Source organism: Myotis davidii, unplaced genomic scaffold (assembly GCF_000327345.1).
Source record: "Myotis davidii unplaced genomic scaffold, ASM32734v1 scaffold674, whole genome shotgun sequence".
In the NCBI taxonomy this organism is placed as follows: Eukaryota; Metazoa; Chordata; class Mammalia; order Chiroptera; family Vespertilionidae; genus Myotis; species Myotis davidii.
In genome coordinates, this window is record NW_006286674.1 from 1,693,955 (window position 1) to 1,709,075 (window position 15,121).

The window sequence follows — 15,121 nt, forward strand, 5'->3', positions numbered from 1 at the left end:
CCTGACTATCCCTGAGGCTGACAGATATGTAGTCAAACCACACTCCAATGAAGAGGTGCTAGACAAGGTATTTAAGAAAGTGACCACATGGGGGAATAAAAGAGACATTTATAATGGCAACCAAAACAGAAAAACCCACAAGGACACAATGAAAACTGAAACCACAATAATATCTAAATGGAGAAGTAATAATTGTAGTCTATATTTAAGTGTACGGGAAGGGACATGCCTGCCATGGAGATCATGTGTATTATTTCAAAATTTGTGGAGAGAACTAGAACTGATTTCTTAAAAATATTTTTATGGGCCGAAACCGGTTTGGCTCAGTGGATAGAGCGTCGGCTTGAGGACTGAAAGGTCCCAGGTTCGATTCCGGTCAAGGGCATGTACCTCGGTTGCGGGCACATCCCCAGTGGTGGGGTTTCAGAGAGGAAGGGAGAGGGAGAGAGAGATAGAAACATCCATGATGAGAGTGAATTATTGATCGGTTGCCTCCTGCACACCCCACCTGGGGATCAAGCGTACAACCCAGGCATGTGCCCTGACTGGGAACCTAACTTCAGCCTCCTGGCTCGTATGGCCCATGCTCAACCACTGAGCCACACCAGCTGGGCTGATTTATTTTTTTTAATCACAAAATATTTTAGGTCTTTCTAGTATCATCCAAAAAGTATGCGAATAAAAAGCAATAAAGAGTGATGCTGAAGGGGGTGGGCTAAGGCAGTATATGGTAATGTCAGCGGACAGTTTCATTACATATATTCTTTTTTACAGAACAAATGTTACATAGTAAAAAAAATTTAAGTAAATTGGAAATTGCTCCATGAGTTCCACAGCAATAAAGAGATTAATTAATATCTGTGATGAGATTCCATCTATACTCAAAGATGCCATATGTAATTCCTTTCTCAAATGCTGCCAGAAAACGTATTTGCATTTCTGATTTTCAAATCAGTAAATTAGTGGACATCAGTGAATTGCTAGATCAGGTGTCTCATTCAATAGTACTTATTCAGGGACACAGAGAAGCCTGGTCTCCACCAGGCAGTCGGAAACTACTTGGGTGATGGCATCAAAGGGCGTCAAGTAATGGAAGAGTCTCAGGCTTGGGAGAGGTGGACCGTACATTGTAGTCCTTGGCAACGAATGGCTAATCTCTTAAATATCCTCAGGAGTTGTTTGAAAAAAGAAATATACTCCTCTTAATTGAATGTATATGATTTAATAGTAGGATTATTACTAATAAAAATTTGTCATGATCTAATTGAGAAATAAAATCAACCAATGACATGAGCTGGCTGCAAAGAGGGATGCAAATAATCTGAGAACAGCCTTGACTGTCTGGTTCTATTTCTCTGGAAACAGAAATTCAATGCTTCATAGGAATATTGTTAGGATGAAATGAGAAAATGTGTGCAGAACACTTAGCACAGTTCTTGGTTCAGAGTAAAGTCTTAATAAGTGGCAGTTACCGATATCCTCCTATATAATAAAAGCCCACTGACCAAAACGGTGGAACAACCAGAACGACCAGAGACCAGAATGACTGTGGCCCCTCCCCCGGCCGGCCCCACCTCCTGATCTGGGGCCCTCATCAGGGCAGGCTGTCTGGCCCCCACCCATGCACTGGGCCTCTAGCCTATATAATAAAAGGGTAATATGCAAATTGACCCTAATGGCAGAATGACCAGAACAACGGCTCAACCACTCACTATGAGGCACACTGACCATCTCTCAGTCCCTTTCCCCACCTGGCAGGCTCTGATCACCTGATGGCATATAGGGAACCATGGTGGGTAGTAGCAGGGGGCAGGGCCAGCAAGCAGGCAGGAACAGCCAACCTCTCGGTCCCTTTCCCCAGCTGGCAGGCTCTGATCACCTGATGGCAAACAGGGAATCAGGGGTGGGTGGCGGCGATGGGCAGGGCTGGCTGCGGGCAGCCGGGGAAGATGGCCCTGATTGCAGGCCAGGCCTAGGAACCATACCCGAGTACGAATTTCGTGCGCCAGGCTTCTAGTAAGATGATAATGATGAAAATATTAACAACGGTAGGGCTATTTATTGGGTGCCTACTCTGACATATATGGTATAACTTTGCTCCCTTTTTTTGCTTCAGATTTGTCTTACAAATCATGTTTCATTTGTAAGGTGAGGTGAAGGAAATCAGACTTTTCAGAAAGACAATGATCACAGTGAAACTGAAAGCATTAACTAAGGAGAGGTCGATCACACCTTTTTTCAGGGACAGGAAGAGCTTCAGGACTTCCAGACTTGATCTGACACACAAGTAAGGAGTAAAGCTGACTGCTATAGTCCACGGGACTGTGAAGAGACAGCTACACTCGCCAGTGTAGAAATGTCTGCTCATTCTCTGAAATTGACCACCAACCACGTAAGTATAGTTTGGCACATCGTCACCTGTGAGAATGTGGAGAAAGTGCAGCTCAACGGAATGCCAACAGCAGATGCTTCCTGGCCTGGACAAACAGCACTAACATTCTCAGGTTTAACCTTCCTGGGTCCCCACGCTTAGATGAATCCATGAGGGATAGTCTGTCTTGGCCTCTTGCTTGTTATTCTGAAGTTCCTAATGTTGAAAGTAGACTTAGGTAAGACAAAAACATTACTGAGTAGGTAAATAGATAGATGTACTTACTAACATACTTCCCCCAAGAAATCCTATTGCTCTGGACTTAAATGAAATTAAACAATTTCAAGTTATGGTTACTCAAAAAATAATTACTTTATGCCCTGAGGATGCAGTAGTAAATAAAGAAGACAAGATCTTACTGAAGACCCTAGTATCTAATAAGGAGTCACATAATAAACAAGGAAATAAACTACAAATCATCCAAAAATACAGAAAAGAAGGTAACTTGTGAACACAGTCTGACACAGCCCAGCCATTGGTGAAGCCCTTTTCTAGACCATCTGGTCTTGTCCTCTCTCTGCTGGTACCCTAGAGTCTTTGGGAAAGAGCCCAAGGGGACATCACTTTTCATAACATGAGAACAGAAAGAGGAGATAAGGAGGACGTTTCCTGGCCACATTAGTATTTGCACACACACCCTGTGAGGAGTTTGGGGTGCTGGCACCATGACCTAGGTTAAGACTACACCCTGGGAAACGGGATCATCTTGATTCCAGGGAACTTCAGGAAATAAACAAACTTCCCAGAGGCTGCAGGTATAGGCAGGTGGGAGCTAGAAAATCCTTGGGGGAACCCTGATCATTGTTCCTCCTCTTGGAGTATGAGAGATCATGTCCAAGTTGGGTGTTTCCAGGGCCCAGCCAGGGTTTGGACAATTATAGAATTTAGATGGTCAGAGCTGGAAAGTCCCTTAGAGAGCATTAGTCCACCCTCCTCTCTTCATAAAAAAGGAAACAGGCTCAGAGAGGGAATAAGCCCAAATTTAAAAGCTAGTTAGGTTTCTGAAAAGACTGACTAGATGTTCACCAGTCCCATTTTTTCTTGCTTGACACAAAGGAAAATTACATTTCCAAGACTCCTTTACAGTTACACAGAGATCACCTGTTGGTGTTCTGGCCAATGAAATGTGAATAGAAGTGATCTATCAATTACCCAGTCTGTCTTTGTGGGGTTTTTTTAAACACGTCTTTAAATATACATATTTTTATTGATCGCAGAGAAAAAGGGAGAAGGAGAGAGAGATAAAAACATTCTGCAGGCAATGCCCTGACCGGGAATAGAACCGTGACCTCCTGGTTCATAGGTCGATGCTCAACCACTGAGCCACACCATCCAGGCTGCCCAGTCTGTCTTTATAAAAGTCCATCTGATCCTCTATACACTATCTATCTTCATTCATTCGCCTGCTGAATGCAGACAATCCAGCAGAGGATTCCAAGAAATTTCTAGAAGATGACAGCACCACAACATACAAGGATCTGGGATCTCTCAATCACTTGTGAAGGCAGCAACCTGAGCATACCCAAATCAACTGTGACATCAACAACAAATAAACTGCATTGTGTAAGCCACTGAGATTTTGAAGTTATTTCTTACAGCAACTAGTGTTCTTTATTTTTTTAAATATTTTTATTGATCTCAGAAAGGAAGGGAGAGGGACAGAGGAATAGAAACATCAATGATGAGAGAGAATCATTGATCAGCTGCCTCCAGCACGCTCCCTACTGGGGATTGAGCCTGCAACCCGGGCATGTGCCCTTGACCAGAATCGAACCTAGGACCCTTCAGTCCACAGGCCGACGCTCTATCCACTGAGCAAAACCATACCTGAACACCCCAGTTTTGGGCCAACAGTGAGCAAGTGAAAAAGAAATCTCCATGTGGACAGTAGGGCATCCTTACTGATGCATAAGTTTGTGAGTGCCCTGGGATCAGCTAAACCTCTGGCACTATTGCTAGGACTGCAATGTGTCTCCCAGTCAGAACTACCCACTATTTCATGGGTCTGATAACAGCATATGTATTCAGCTGTCTGTCAGCCAGAGAACTCCATCTTTTCTTCATAATTTTGTATTTATTGACTGATATTTTTAAAGAGAGAGAGAGAGCTTGTTGTTCCATTTATTTGTGCATTTATTGGTTGCTTCTTCTATGTGCCCTGACCAGGGATTGAACCTGCAACCTTGGCGTATCAGGACAACGCTCTAACCAACTAAGCTACCCAGCCAGGGCCAGAGAACTCTATCTTGATCAGTGTTTCTACATACCTAATAATGACCTAAGGCTTGACTTGTGCATCATTAAATAAAAGTTAAGTTTGGGTGTTGTATGACTTTGCTATAATCTGATTTTTTAATGTAATCATCTATATGTGGTATAAACATAAAACCACAGTCCATTGACACAAACTTATAAACACCCACTGACTACAATTGCTTATTCCTGTCCTCTCAGAATCACAGATGGAGAGATAGATTTCCAGATGGACCAGCCAGTCACAAGCTTCCATCCTTGGGCAGCAGATGAATGGAATGGTCTGGATTTCTTTTCTACAACTTCCTAATGTTAGCTCTCTTCTGAGTGAAAGGACACACTTAGCAATGTGCCTCTACATTTGTCAGTTTAGATGGAAAACTCTTAGAAAGAGAGGAAGGACTTAAAATCAGAGAACTTTTGGATTGAAAAAAATGGGAATTCATCTGATTGCATCTAAATTTAAAAAATTTTATTTTATACATTTTTATTAGTGCCTAAACACATGATGTAACCAATAACCATGCAAAAGGTAAGTCAGAAAGATGGCATGCCAAAATATGATACTGTGGTGGGACTCCTTTGGCTGAGTTAAGAACGTGTTACGTTAGAGTCCCCTGAACTGTAGTTCCAGAACAAGGAAAGAGGAAGTTGAGTTCGTGTGAAGTCTCTGGGAAGGTATTTCCAAGAAATGATGTGTGGACAGGTGTAGCAAAAGGTAATGAAAGGATGGTTCCTGGCTCTTCCAAAAAGTCATAGGAGATATCCAGTCAGCCTTCCTTACCCCACAAACAACTAAGGAATTGCCAATGCAGCAAAATCTTACAGAGGCATGCCAACCAGTTCTACTTCTCAGAAAGGGCAACCTAGGAAATTGTCTAATTCATGTTAAAAGACAGAATTGAAACTATGCTTCCTAATTTACCAAAAATAAAAAATTCTCAATGAAGTTTGTAAAACCAGAATCAAGAAGCAAAGCTAACTTCCTGTTTTTGTTTCTCCTCTACAGTTACAACAGATCCAGGCTTAAAAAAAACCTTGCAAATTAGGATCCTTCCTCGAATACCAGAAAATGAACTGGCTGAATAAAGTAGTATCTTACTCTTTTGCCAGAGTAATTGAATACTTTTCTCTCCTGTGTGTGTGATCAGGTACTTTACTACACACACACATACATACACAATCAAATTATATAGTAATTAAAGTGTTGATTGGAAATTATATTTAAGTCATGTCTGAAAGACATTAAAAGGTAAACAATATTCAGTTGATGCTATTTACAAAGATACTCACCTAAAACATAAGGGCACAGAAAGATTTATAATGAAAGAATAGAAAAAATACTATGTAAAAAACAAAGGAAAGTTGGGATAACCATATTATCATCAGCAATTAGAAAACTTAACATTATTTTCAAGCACACATTCTCCATAAAAATTGACCATAGATAAAGCTACAAAATAAATCTCAAAAAATTAGGAGAGAATTAATATCATGCAGGTTATATTCTCCAATTGAAGTGTAATTAAATTATAATTCATTAATAAAAATTACCTGCCTGGCCAATGTTGCTCAGTGGTTGAGCATCAACCTATGAACCAGGAGGTCACAGTTTGATTCCTGGTCAGGGCACAGGCCCGGGTTGCAAGTATAGGAGGCAGCTGATCAATGATTCTCTCTCATTGATGTTTCTCTCTCCCCCTTTCCCTTCCTCTCTGAAATCAATAAAAATATATCAAAAAAAGAATAAAAACTACTAGAAAATGATTAAAAATTCTAAATGCATTTCTAAAGAATACATCTTTCAAGTAGGAAATCTTATTAAACAAGATATAGAAATAAATGATGATGCAAACATGCTGCAAAAACTAATAAAATAGAGACCTCTGGCAAAATTAATCAAGAAAAAAGTAAAGGCACAAGTAAATAATATCACAATAAACTATTAAACATAATTAGAGGAATAGTAGAGATTTTTAAAATACATACATATATATATTCAGGGAGGTAGGAAGATGGAAAGAGAGAGAGAGAAGCATCAATGATGAGAGAGAATAATTGACCGGCTGCCTCCTGCATGCCCTCCACTGGGGATCAAGCCTGAAACCCATGAGCCCTGACTGGAAATCAAACCATGATCTCCTGGTTCACAAGTGGATACTCAACCACCGAGCCAAGTTGGCTAGGCAGTAGAGATTTTAAAAATCAGAATACTATGATTTTTATTCTACTTTATACTGTTTTCATACTAATTTTTAAATACTGTGGCAATTAATTTGAAAACTAGTAAGAAACAGAACATTTTATAAAATATATAATCTATTATAGCTGATTTATAAAGAAAGTGAAAACTTAAATATTCTTAGAGTCATGAAGGCTTAAAATGTACCATCCCCTTTGTCTTCTTTTATATATTAAAAAAAAAAGTGAGGCCCAAATGAGTTCTATCAAACAACAAAGAACATATAATTCCAAGAATCCACAAATTGTTCCAGAAAACAGAAAAGAGAGAAAATCTTGCCCTATTCATTTTGAAATGAGTTAGACCTTAACATCAAAACCACATGTGGACAGTATAAGCGCCCTGGCCTGGTAGTTCAATTGGTTAGGGTAGCATCCCAATACGCCAAGGTTGTGGGTTCATTTCCCAGATAGGGTACATACAAGAATCAACTGATGAATAAATAAGTGGAAAGACAAATCTCTCTCTCAATCTCTCTATCTTCCTTTCTCTCTCTAATAAAATCAATAAAAAGGAAAGATTATAAGCCACTTTTATTAATAAGCATAAGCACAAAAATCTTAAGTAAACCTCAGCAAACCAAATCAGCAATATAGTTTTTCAAAATGACCAAGTTGGAGCTGTTACCCTGAGCAATGCAAAAATAATTTAACATTAGAAAATCTATAAATGTCATCCGACTGCCATGGCTCAGTGGTTGAGCACTGACCTACGAACCAGGAAGTCACTGGTTCAATTCCCAGTCATGGCATATGCCTGGGGTTGCAGGCTGGTTCCCCAGGTTGGGGTGCAGGAAATGGCCAATCAATGATTCTCTCTCATCATTGATGTTTCTCTTTCTCTCTCTCCCTCTCCCTTCCTCTCTGAAATCAATAACAATATATTATAAAAAGAGAAAAATCTATAAATGTCATTCACCATATTTACAAATTAAAGAATCCTATATAATAAAAGGGTAATATGCAAATTGACCCTAATGGTGAAACAACCACACGACCACTCAACCAGTCACTATGAGATGCACTGACCACCTTTTGGTCCTTTTCCCTGGCCAGCAGGCTCCATAAATCAATGGCGACCAGGAAAGTGGGGGTGGGTGGTGGGGGATGCGGGTGGTGCCAGGCCAAGGCCCCTGCCCCGTCGGTTGCCCCCCACACAGAAGGTGACCAACGGTGGGGGCGGGAACGGGCCGACCTCTCGGTCCCTCCCCCTGGTCAGCAGGTTCTGATCACTAGATGGTGAATGGAGAACCAGGGGTGGGTGGCAGCAGGGGAGGCGAGGCCAGCTGCCAGCAGCCAGGGAAGGTGGCCCTGATCGCAGGCCAGGCCTAGGGACCATACCCACTCATGAATTTCGTGCACCGGGCCTCTAATAAAAGTCATAAGATTTAGAAACTAAATAACACTTTCTCAATAGATGCCCAAAAATCATAAAATAAAAATTAAATACCCATGTACACAAAAATAAATTTTTACCAAATAGAAACAGAAATTCTTAACCTTATTTTTTAAGGTATATACCAAAATCACACAAAACTGAAAAATTAAAAGCATTTCCGTGGAAGTTAGGAATAAGACAAGGATGCCTACTTTCTCCCCTTACTCACTGTAGTCATGGCTAATACAGTTAGTGAAGAAGAGTACATTGAAACAACAAAACAAAGCTTTAATTATTTGCATACTTTATGATTATTGTACATAAAAAAATCTAAAACAATCTGAAACAAACAAAAATAAGGTGCAACAAAGTTGCAGGATACAAATGAACATATTAAAAAAATGATAGCTTTGTTCTCACACAACAGCAGCAGACAGAACTATGAGAGCAATGAACAAAAAACACACACACAAGAAAAAAGAAAATTATTTCAAAATTGTAAAATGTTACTGAAAGACATAAAAGGAGACCCAAATAAAATGAACAATGTACCATGTTTATGGATGAGAAGAATCAATATCAAAATGATTTCAATTCTCCCCAGTTAAATAATAAATGTGGTACAAATAAAAATTCCAACAGAGGTTTTCACAAGCCAGAGTAAAGGGCCATATGTAGCCAAGATTTTGCTGAAGAGGTTGAAAGAAGTCAGAGGGAAACCTTCCCTACTAGTTACTAAGATTTTATTATAAGTTTAATTAAGACACTATGGCATTTGCATAGACATAGACAAAATGACCAGTGGAAAAGATCAAGAAACCCACAGACAGAATTGTACAGAGCTTGACATATGACAGAGCATTACAAACTCAGAGAAAAGGATGTAGTTTGCAATAAATGTTGGAATAATTGTTATCCATGTGGAAAAATTTTTTAAAATTAGATCCTATTTCACATCATATACGCAAAAGTGGACTAAAAGCTAATAAGCAAGCATTTTAACATTTCTAGAAGAAAATACAGGGGTTGAGCTTATGACCACCAACTAAGGAAGTTTTTTTTAAGCTGTAAAAAGCATAAAGAAAAAGACTCATACATTTGACTACAACAACACTAAAGCAAATTTTAAAAAATTCTCTCTTTAACCGAAGTGAAAAGGCAAGTTACAGATTAGGAGATGTATCAACACACTTAACTAACAAAACAGTAAGTACTTCGAATATATTTTTTTAAATAAATTGATAAAAAGCAAGCAACCCAACTAAAAAAAATGGATAAAGTACATGAATAGGCAATTCACAGAAAAGGAAACCTGTCAGGCCAATAAACTTATGAAAAGATAGTCAACCTCACTAGCAACCAGAAAATGCAAATTATAATAATATTTCACACCCATCTGATTGGCAAACATTTTAAAAGTCTAACAATACCAAGTGTTGCTTAAAGATAGAGCAAAAGGAATTCTCCTATACTATTGGTAGACATATAATTTGATATCATTATTTTGGAGAACACTGGTAATATCCAGCATTTCCAGGAATATATCCTAACAAAATCTCTTTACAAGGAGACAAGTACAAGATTGCTCACTTCGGAACTGTGGTAGGGAAAACTGGAAATAACCAAAACTCTTCCAACAGAATATATAAATAATCACCGAGTATTCCTGTGACGGAGTTCTACGTGCAGCAGTTAAAATAAATGAGCAAAACGTCATGTACCAACATGGATAAACCTCAGAAACAAAGTGTTGAGGGGAAAAAAAGCAAGATGCGAAGTATATATACTCTGCAATAATACTTGTATTAAGTTAAAATATGCTAAATAGTATTACATATTATTTATGGTGACATATGTAAGGAAAGGCATAAAAATATTCATGTCAATAACATGTATCAACTTTGGAATAGTGGATGCCTCTGCAGAAAGCGGAAAGGAAATGGGGTTAGGGAAGAACATTTTCCAGAAGATAGTCAACCATGCCTGTAATATTTTATTTCAAAAATAAAATCAGAAGAAATGTGGTAGAATGATGGTTACTGTATTATGCTCTGTAATTTTCCATATGCTTGAAATGTTTTATTTAAAAAGTGAATAACTTTAAGGTAAAACTTCAGAAAAGACTTTATGCTAATGGCTGATAAAATTCCTAAGAAATGCTCAGATTTCAATAAATCTTAACCATAAAAATTGTCTAAGTTCTCATTGTGAAATATAAATACGTATTTCAATTTTGAGTATGTTGTCCATATTATAAATAAGAGAGCTATCTAGACATGAACTGTAAATACGCTGATCACGGGGTAAAAATGTAAAATGTGCATCTACACACACGTAGGTAACTATCAGGAAGGACGTTAAGGAAAAAAAATATGGACTTAAGCTAGAAGGGTTTGGGGTAAATTTTCTTATTTTTAATTTTTAAAATTTGAGTCAATGAATGAACTATATCATGGACTTCCTGACAAGTGTCAGGAATAATATAGCAGCAGAGATTTAGACAAATAGAGCTCTAGACACGTACAGTGGACAGTAGACGAGTCCTTTCGGGCCTTCCACTGAATGTATGTCTTTCTGTTAATCCAGTTAAACAAACAGGCACACAACAAAACGACTAGGGTCAAATCACTATTGCCACCCAATTTTCAAGGGCAATTGCAGTCAAGAACCGGCCCAGGGAGACACTTTGCTGTGCCTTTAATGAAGGCGGGGCTTTTAAAACTCAGTTGTTCCATTCATGTCTCAAATCAATCAGATGAAATTCACCTTTTACATGGTGGCCTGAATCCTGATACTCAGCACACTTGATAGGTAATTTAATCATCTCTGGTGTAGATGAACGCAAACTCGAATTAGCTACTGAAAGAGTTGGTCTTCTCTGAGATAGCTGTGCTTTTCCACTTTTATGCAAGAGCTGAGCTTCACCAACTGGCTGGCTGGAGGTGTTATTAAAAATTTAGTGAAAGAAACAAAGGTGTGCTCTGGTGTCTCCTGTTACCCTTTCTACTGTTACTCCAGCAGACAAAAGACATAGGGCCTGCCTCATGAATAATGTGACATGGAATATTCACAATCTATTTTTAATGGAGTCAAGTAATAACATTAAGAGAGATATTTGCAATCTTCAAATTTCACACAGGACCAGGCACAGTAATTTGTTTTGATTCTGCACTGGGGATATCAAGGTATGTTTCCCCTCCCAAAAAAGGCACACTGTTAACAGAAAAATTAAAACTCCTCATGTATAGCATAAACTGGGATTATGAAAATGGACCAAAAGTTTTAAACAGACAACTAGATTTCAGTCAGTTCTACTTACCTCTCCATGTACCTTCTTTACTTTTCAAACCAGGTTGGAAATTCTCAACCAGTGTACATGGTGAATTCTGTAGAAAGGAAGTTTTTGGTATTTATTCACTGAGAACTTTGCCCCTCAGGACACGAGGAAGAGATTCCTGGATACTGCAACTGTTCACCCAACAGTTACGGAAAATTATCTTAAACTTGCATTATAGACCAAACAAATTTAAATTCTGAATGAGAATAAACTGACATGGAGGACTGAGATTTTGGAGAAACTGGAAAAAGCAGCGTCAAAGCCCCCGTGACCCACCAACTCAGAGTCCTATATGTTGTTTACTTCCTGCAATTTCTCTTCCTTTTGTGCTGTAAGGAACAGAGCCAGCCTGGAGCAAGCAGGAGTTTACATTGTCTGCTTATTCAGTTAACATCTCAGCAAATATTTATTAAATATGTGTTTTTTAAATTGATTTCAGAGAGAGGAAGGGAGACAGAAATATCAATGATGAAAGAGAATCATTGATCGGCTATCTCCTGCACGCCCCTTACTGGGGATGAAGCCCGCAACCTGGGCATGTGTCCAGACCAGGAATCAAGGAACTATGACCTCCTGGTTCATGGTCGACACTCAACTACTCAGCCGCACTGGCTGGACAGTAAAGATTTATTGATCTCCTACTGTGTGCCAGGCACTGTTCTGGAAGACTCAGCAGTGACCAAATAAATAAAGCTCCACAAGATACTGTGCTCACTTCTGTATCCCAGCACTGAGAACAGTGCCAGGCACATAGTAGGTGTTCAATCAATATGTGTGAAGTTGATTTGAACAGAAATGGACAGTCTGATGGTGGTCACCATGAGTCATGCATACCTTGGCTGGAGATGTTTTTAAAAAGCTACAGGTAATTGGGATTTAGGCCAGCACCTTATTCTGGTTTAAGGAATTGATTTGTGCAAGAAATTCCCGTAGGTGGATAGAGCCAGAAATAACCCAGAGAGCAATTTCCCTGCCCCTCATGCATCTTTAGATTTGTAACTTACCTTGAGCATAGCAGCTAACCAATCTCACATACCATCTTTCCAATCTCCACAGAATCAAAGTAGTCAGGGTTATACTGGGATGATACAACCATATCTACATTTTATAGTCACGGAAACTGATATCAGGGAGGTCACAGGATTTGCCCAAGTTACATGGTGTGTTGGTGACAACTGCGATTTAAGACTCAATCTCTAGACCTCAGGCTTGTGATTTCTTTATTCATCTTGCAACCCTCTTCTGAAACTCTCAGAAAAAAGAGCCTATGTAAAGGGTGTCCCAAAATTCACACAAGATTTGAATTTTGCGTGAGCATTAACGACAACAAAATAAAAGCCTAATTTTACTTGGTTTATTGAATCAGATTCTAATATCTGTTGCCCTTTGATTTCAATCCCTTCAATTTGATAAGCATTACCAAGTACCAATTATGGCCCAGGAGCAGGGACAATGAAGACCAATGAAGACCACGGCTTTGCGTATGTGCCGGCAAAGCTGTGAAGGCCATTTACCTGATGTCCTATTCCATGCATAACCCCATAACTGTACACTTTATGAAGCAATAAAAAATTTACAATTTTTAATTATAAACCTGTGTTTTCTATCAAAATGTTGGGACACCCTTTACATGCTCAGCTGTCAGAGACTCTACAAGGTAGGAGCCTCGTATTGTGCGCCTCGTGTTTCTATTAAGAAATAAGACCCTCTGAGGCATAGAAGAGAAGAAAAGCAGCATCGGAAAACCAGAGCAACTGAATTCCCCCCGCTTCTGGATGATGGCTCATCTGCTTTACTTCAGCGCCAACTCCCCCTACAGACTAAACCAAAGGACTTCCACAAATCCCCTACCTAAATTAAAAACAAAAACAAACAAAAAAACAAAAAAAACCCCACTATGTAAGAGTCTCAATACTTTATTAACTTAAAACATCACTCTAATAAATACGTATGAACAAACATAATGCACTCCAGAAGATCTAAAAAACATTTATAAACCTCACCAAAGGAAAATAAACAGTATGGTGCATATGGAAGGGCTAAGTGTTGAAGACAGAGCCTTCACTCCCCCACGCCTGCCAGCTTAGGCATCTTTAAAAAAAGATTCAGCTGAACAGTAAAAAACTGAGTATTCACACACATCTTTGAAGTATCTGTTCAGTTATATTTTGTTTGTGGCTGATAAAATCCAAAGGGGTCAGAAGGGAAGGTTCCCGATTCTGCTTTTTCTCGGAATTCCTTCGGAGGAAAAGAACAGACCCAGCCACTGGAGGTGTGACTGTTAGCCCGGGGCCATGACCTTAGTATCTGGTTCCCCCGTATCCAGCGGGGGCCTGGTACCATGGTAACCGGTGGCCAACAAACATTTGCTGAGTGAATGGATGCTATCTTGTAAGGGCGCTGCTCTGTGCTTTCACCTCCTCCCCATGAAGCCTTCGCCGGCCCCTAATCTCTTCTCATCACCAAGTCCACCGTTCTTGAACTCTTTCTTGGGGCCAGGCTGTTCAGTGTGTCTTGTCACTTCAAAAGTATGAAACTACTTCCCCAAATCAGTTTCTGAAACCGTCTTCAAGTGGGAGAAATGATTCCTCCAAGATTTACAGGCAGCACCTCACAGAAAGGGGTCAGCGGACCCCCCAAAATGAAAATACCAACACTCCTTCTTCATTCTTGATTCAAAACGACAACGGCATTAACGTGTGTCCACCTTGTAAATAGCGATTCCTCCTTTTCCACGCAAGTGTCTGGGTGGGGCAGGAGAAGGAGTGAAGAAACCTGAAGGGCCTTCTTCCTGTCTTGGGAGCAGGACAGAGGGTCCCAAGATATAAGACTTCACTTTTCGAGGGGCTGTTCCCTGTGTCCAAGGCACCCAGAGTCATTTGGATCCCGTTCCTGGATGAACCTTGAAAAGGTAACATCCCCTCTAGGGGCTCCCAGACTGTGAGGTGAAGGGGGATCACCCAGGTAGGATCTGCAGCCTCGGGGGCCTGAGAAGTCAGAAGCGGCTGCTGGCCAGTGGGCAGGCCGCCCTCCCTAGTGTTGTGTGATTGTGTGTGGCCCGCCAGGGCACTCATTTGAGCCCGTGCTGCGTCTCCCGGTGCCGCCTGAGGTCCACCTTCCTCTGGAAGCCCTTCCCACACAAGTCGCAGCCGAAAGGTTTGAAGCCTGTGTGCTTGCGGCTGTGGGTGATGAGGTTGGAGCTCTGGCTGAAGGCCTTGCCGCACACCTGGCACTTGTGGGGCTTCTCACCTGCAGGAATGGAGGGGGGAGGGGAGGAAGCGTGAGTCTGTGATGAAGCCAGAGGGGACTCTCTGTGACCCACATGCGCATGATGGCAGCTGGCAGCACCCGGTCTAAGGCCTCCACGGGACGCGGAGGGTGATGTGTTGCAACGCAAGTCCCCGGGAGCCAGGGGGGCACCAGGTGAAAGGGAGACTTTCTGAGTGGGGGTTCCCAGCCAAAGGCCTCAAACCGTTTCCTG

The 15,121-nt window shown here is 40.5% G+C and overlaps 1 protein-coding gene across 1 annotated transcript in view; it reads right to left on the minus strand.

Annotated features, from left to right (window-relative positions):
• Positions 1 to 13,551: 13,551 nt before the first annotated feature.
• Positions 13,552 to 15,121, minus strand: part of GFI1 (growth factor independent 1 transcription repressor) — an 8,525-nt gene continuing 6,955 nt past the window's right edge. The window contains exon 6 of the mRNA XM_006758206.2: positions 13,552 to 14,889. Within this exon, the coding sequence (XP_006758269.1) occupies positions 14,711 to 14,889 (179 nt within the window). The 3' untranslated portion in view covers positions 13,552 to 14,710. The remainder of the gene's footprint in view (positions 14,890 to 15,121) is intronic.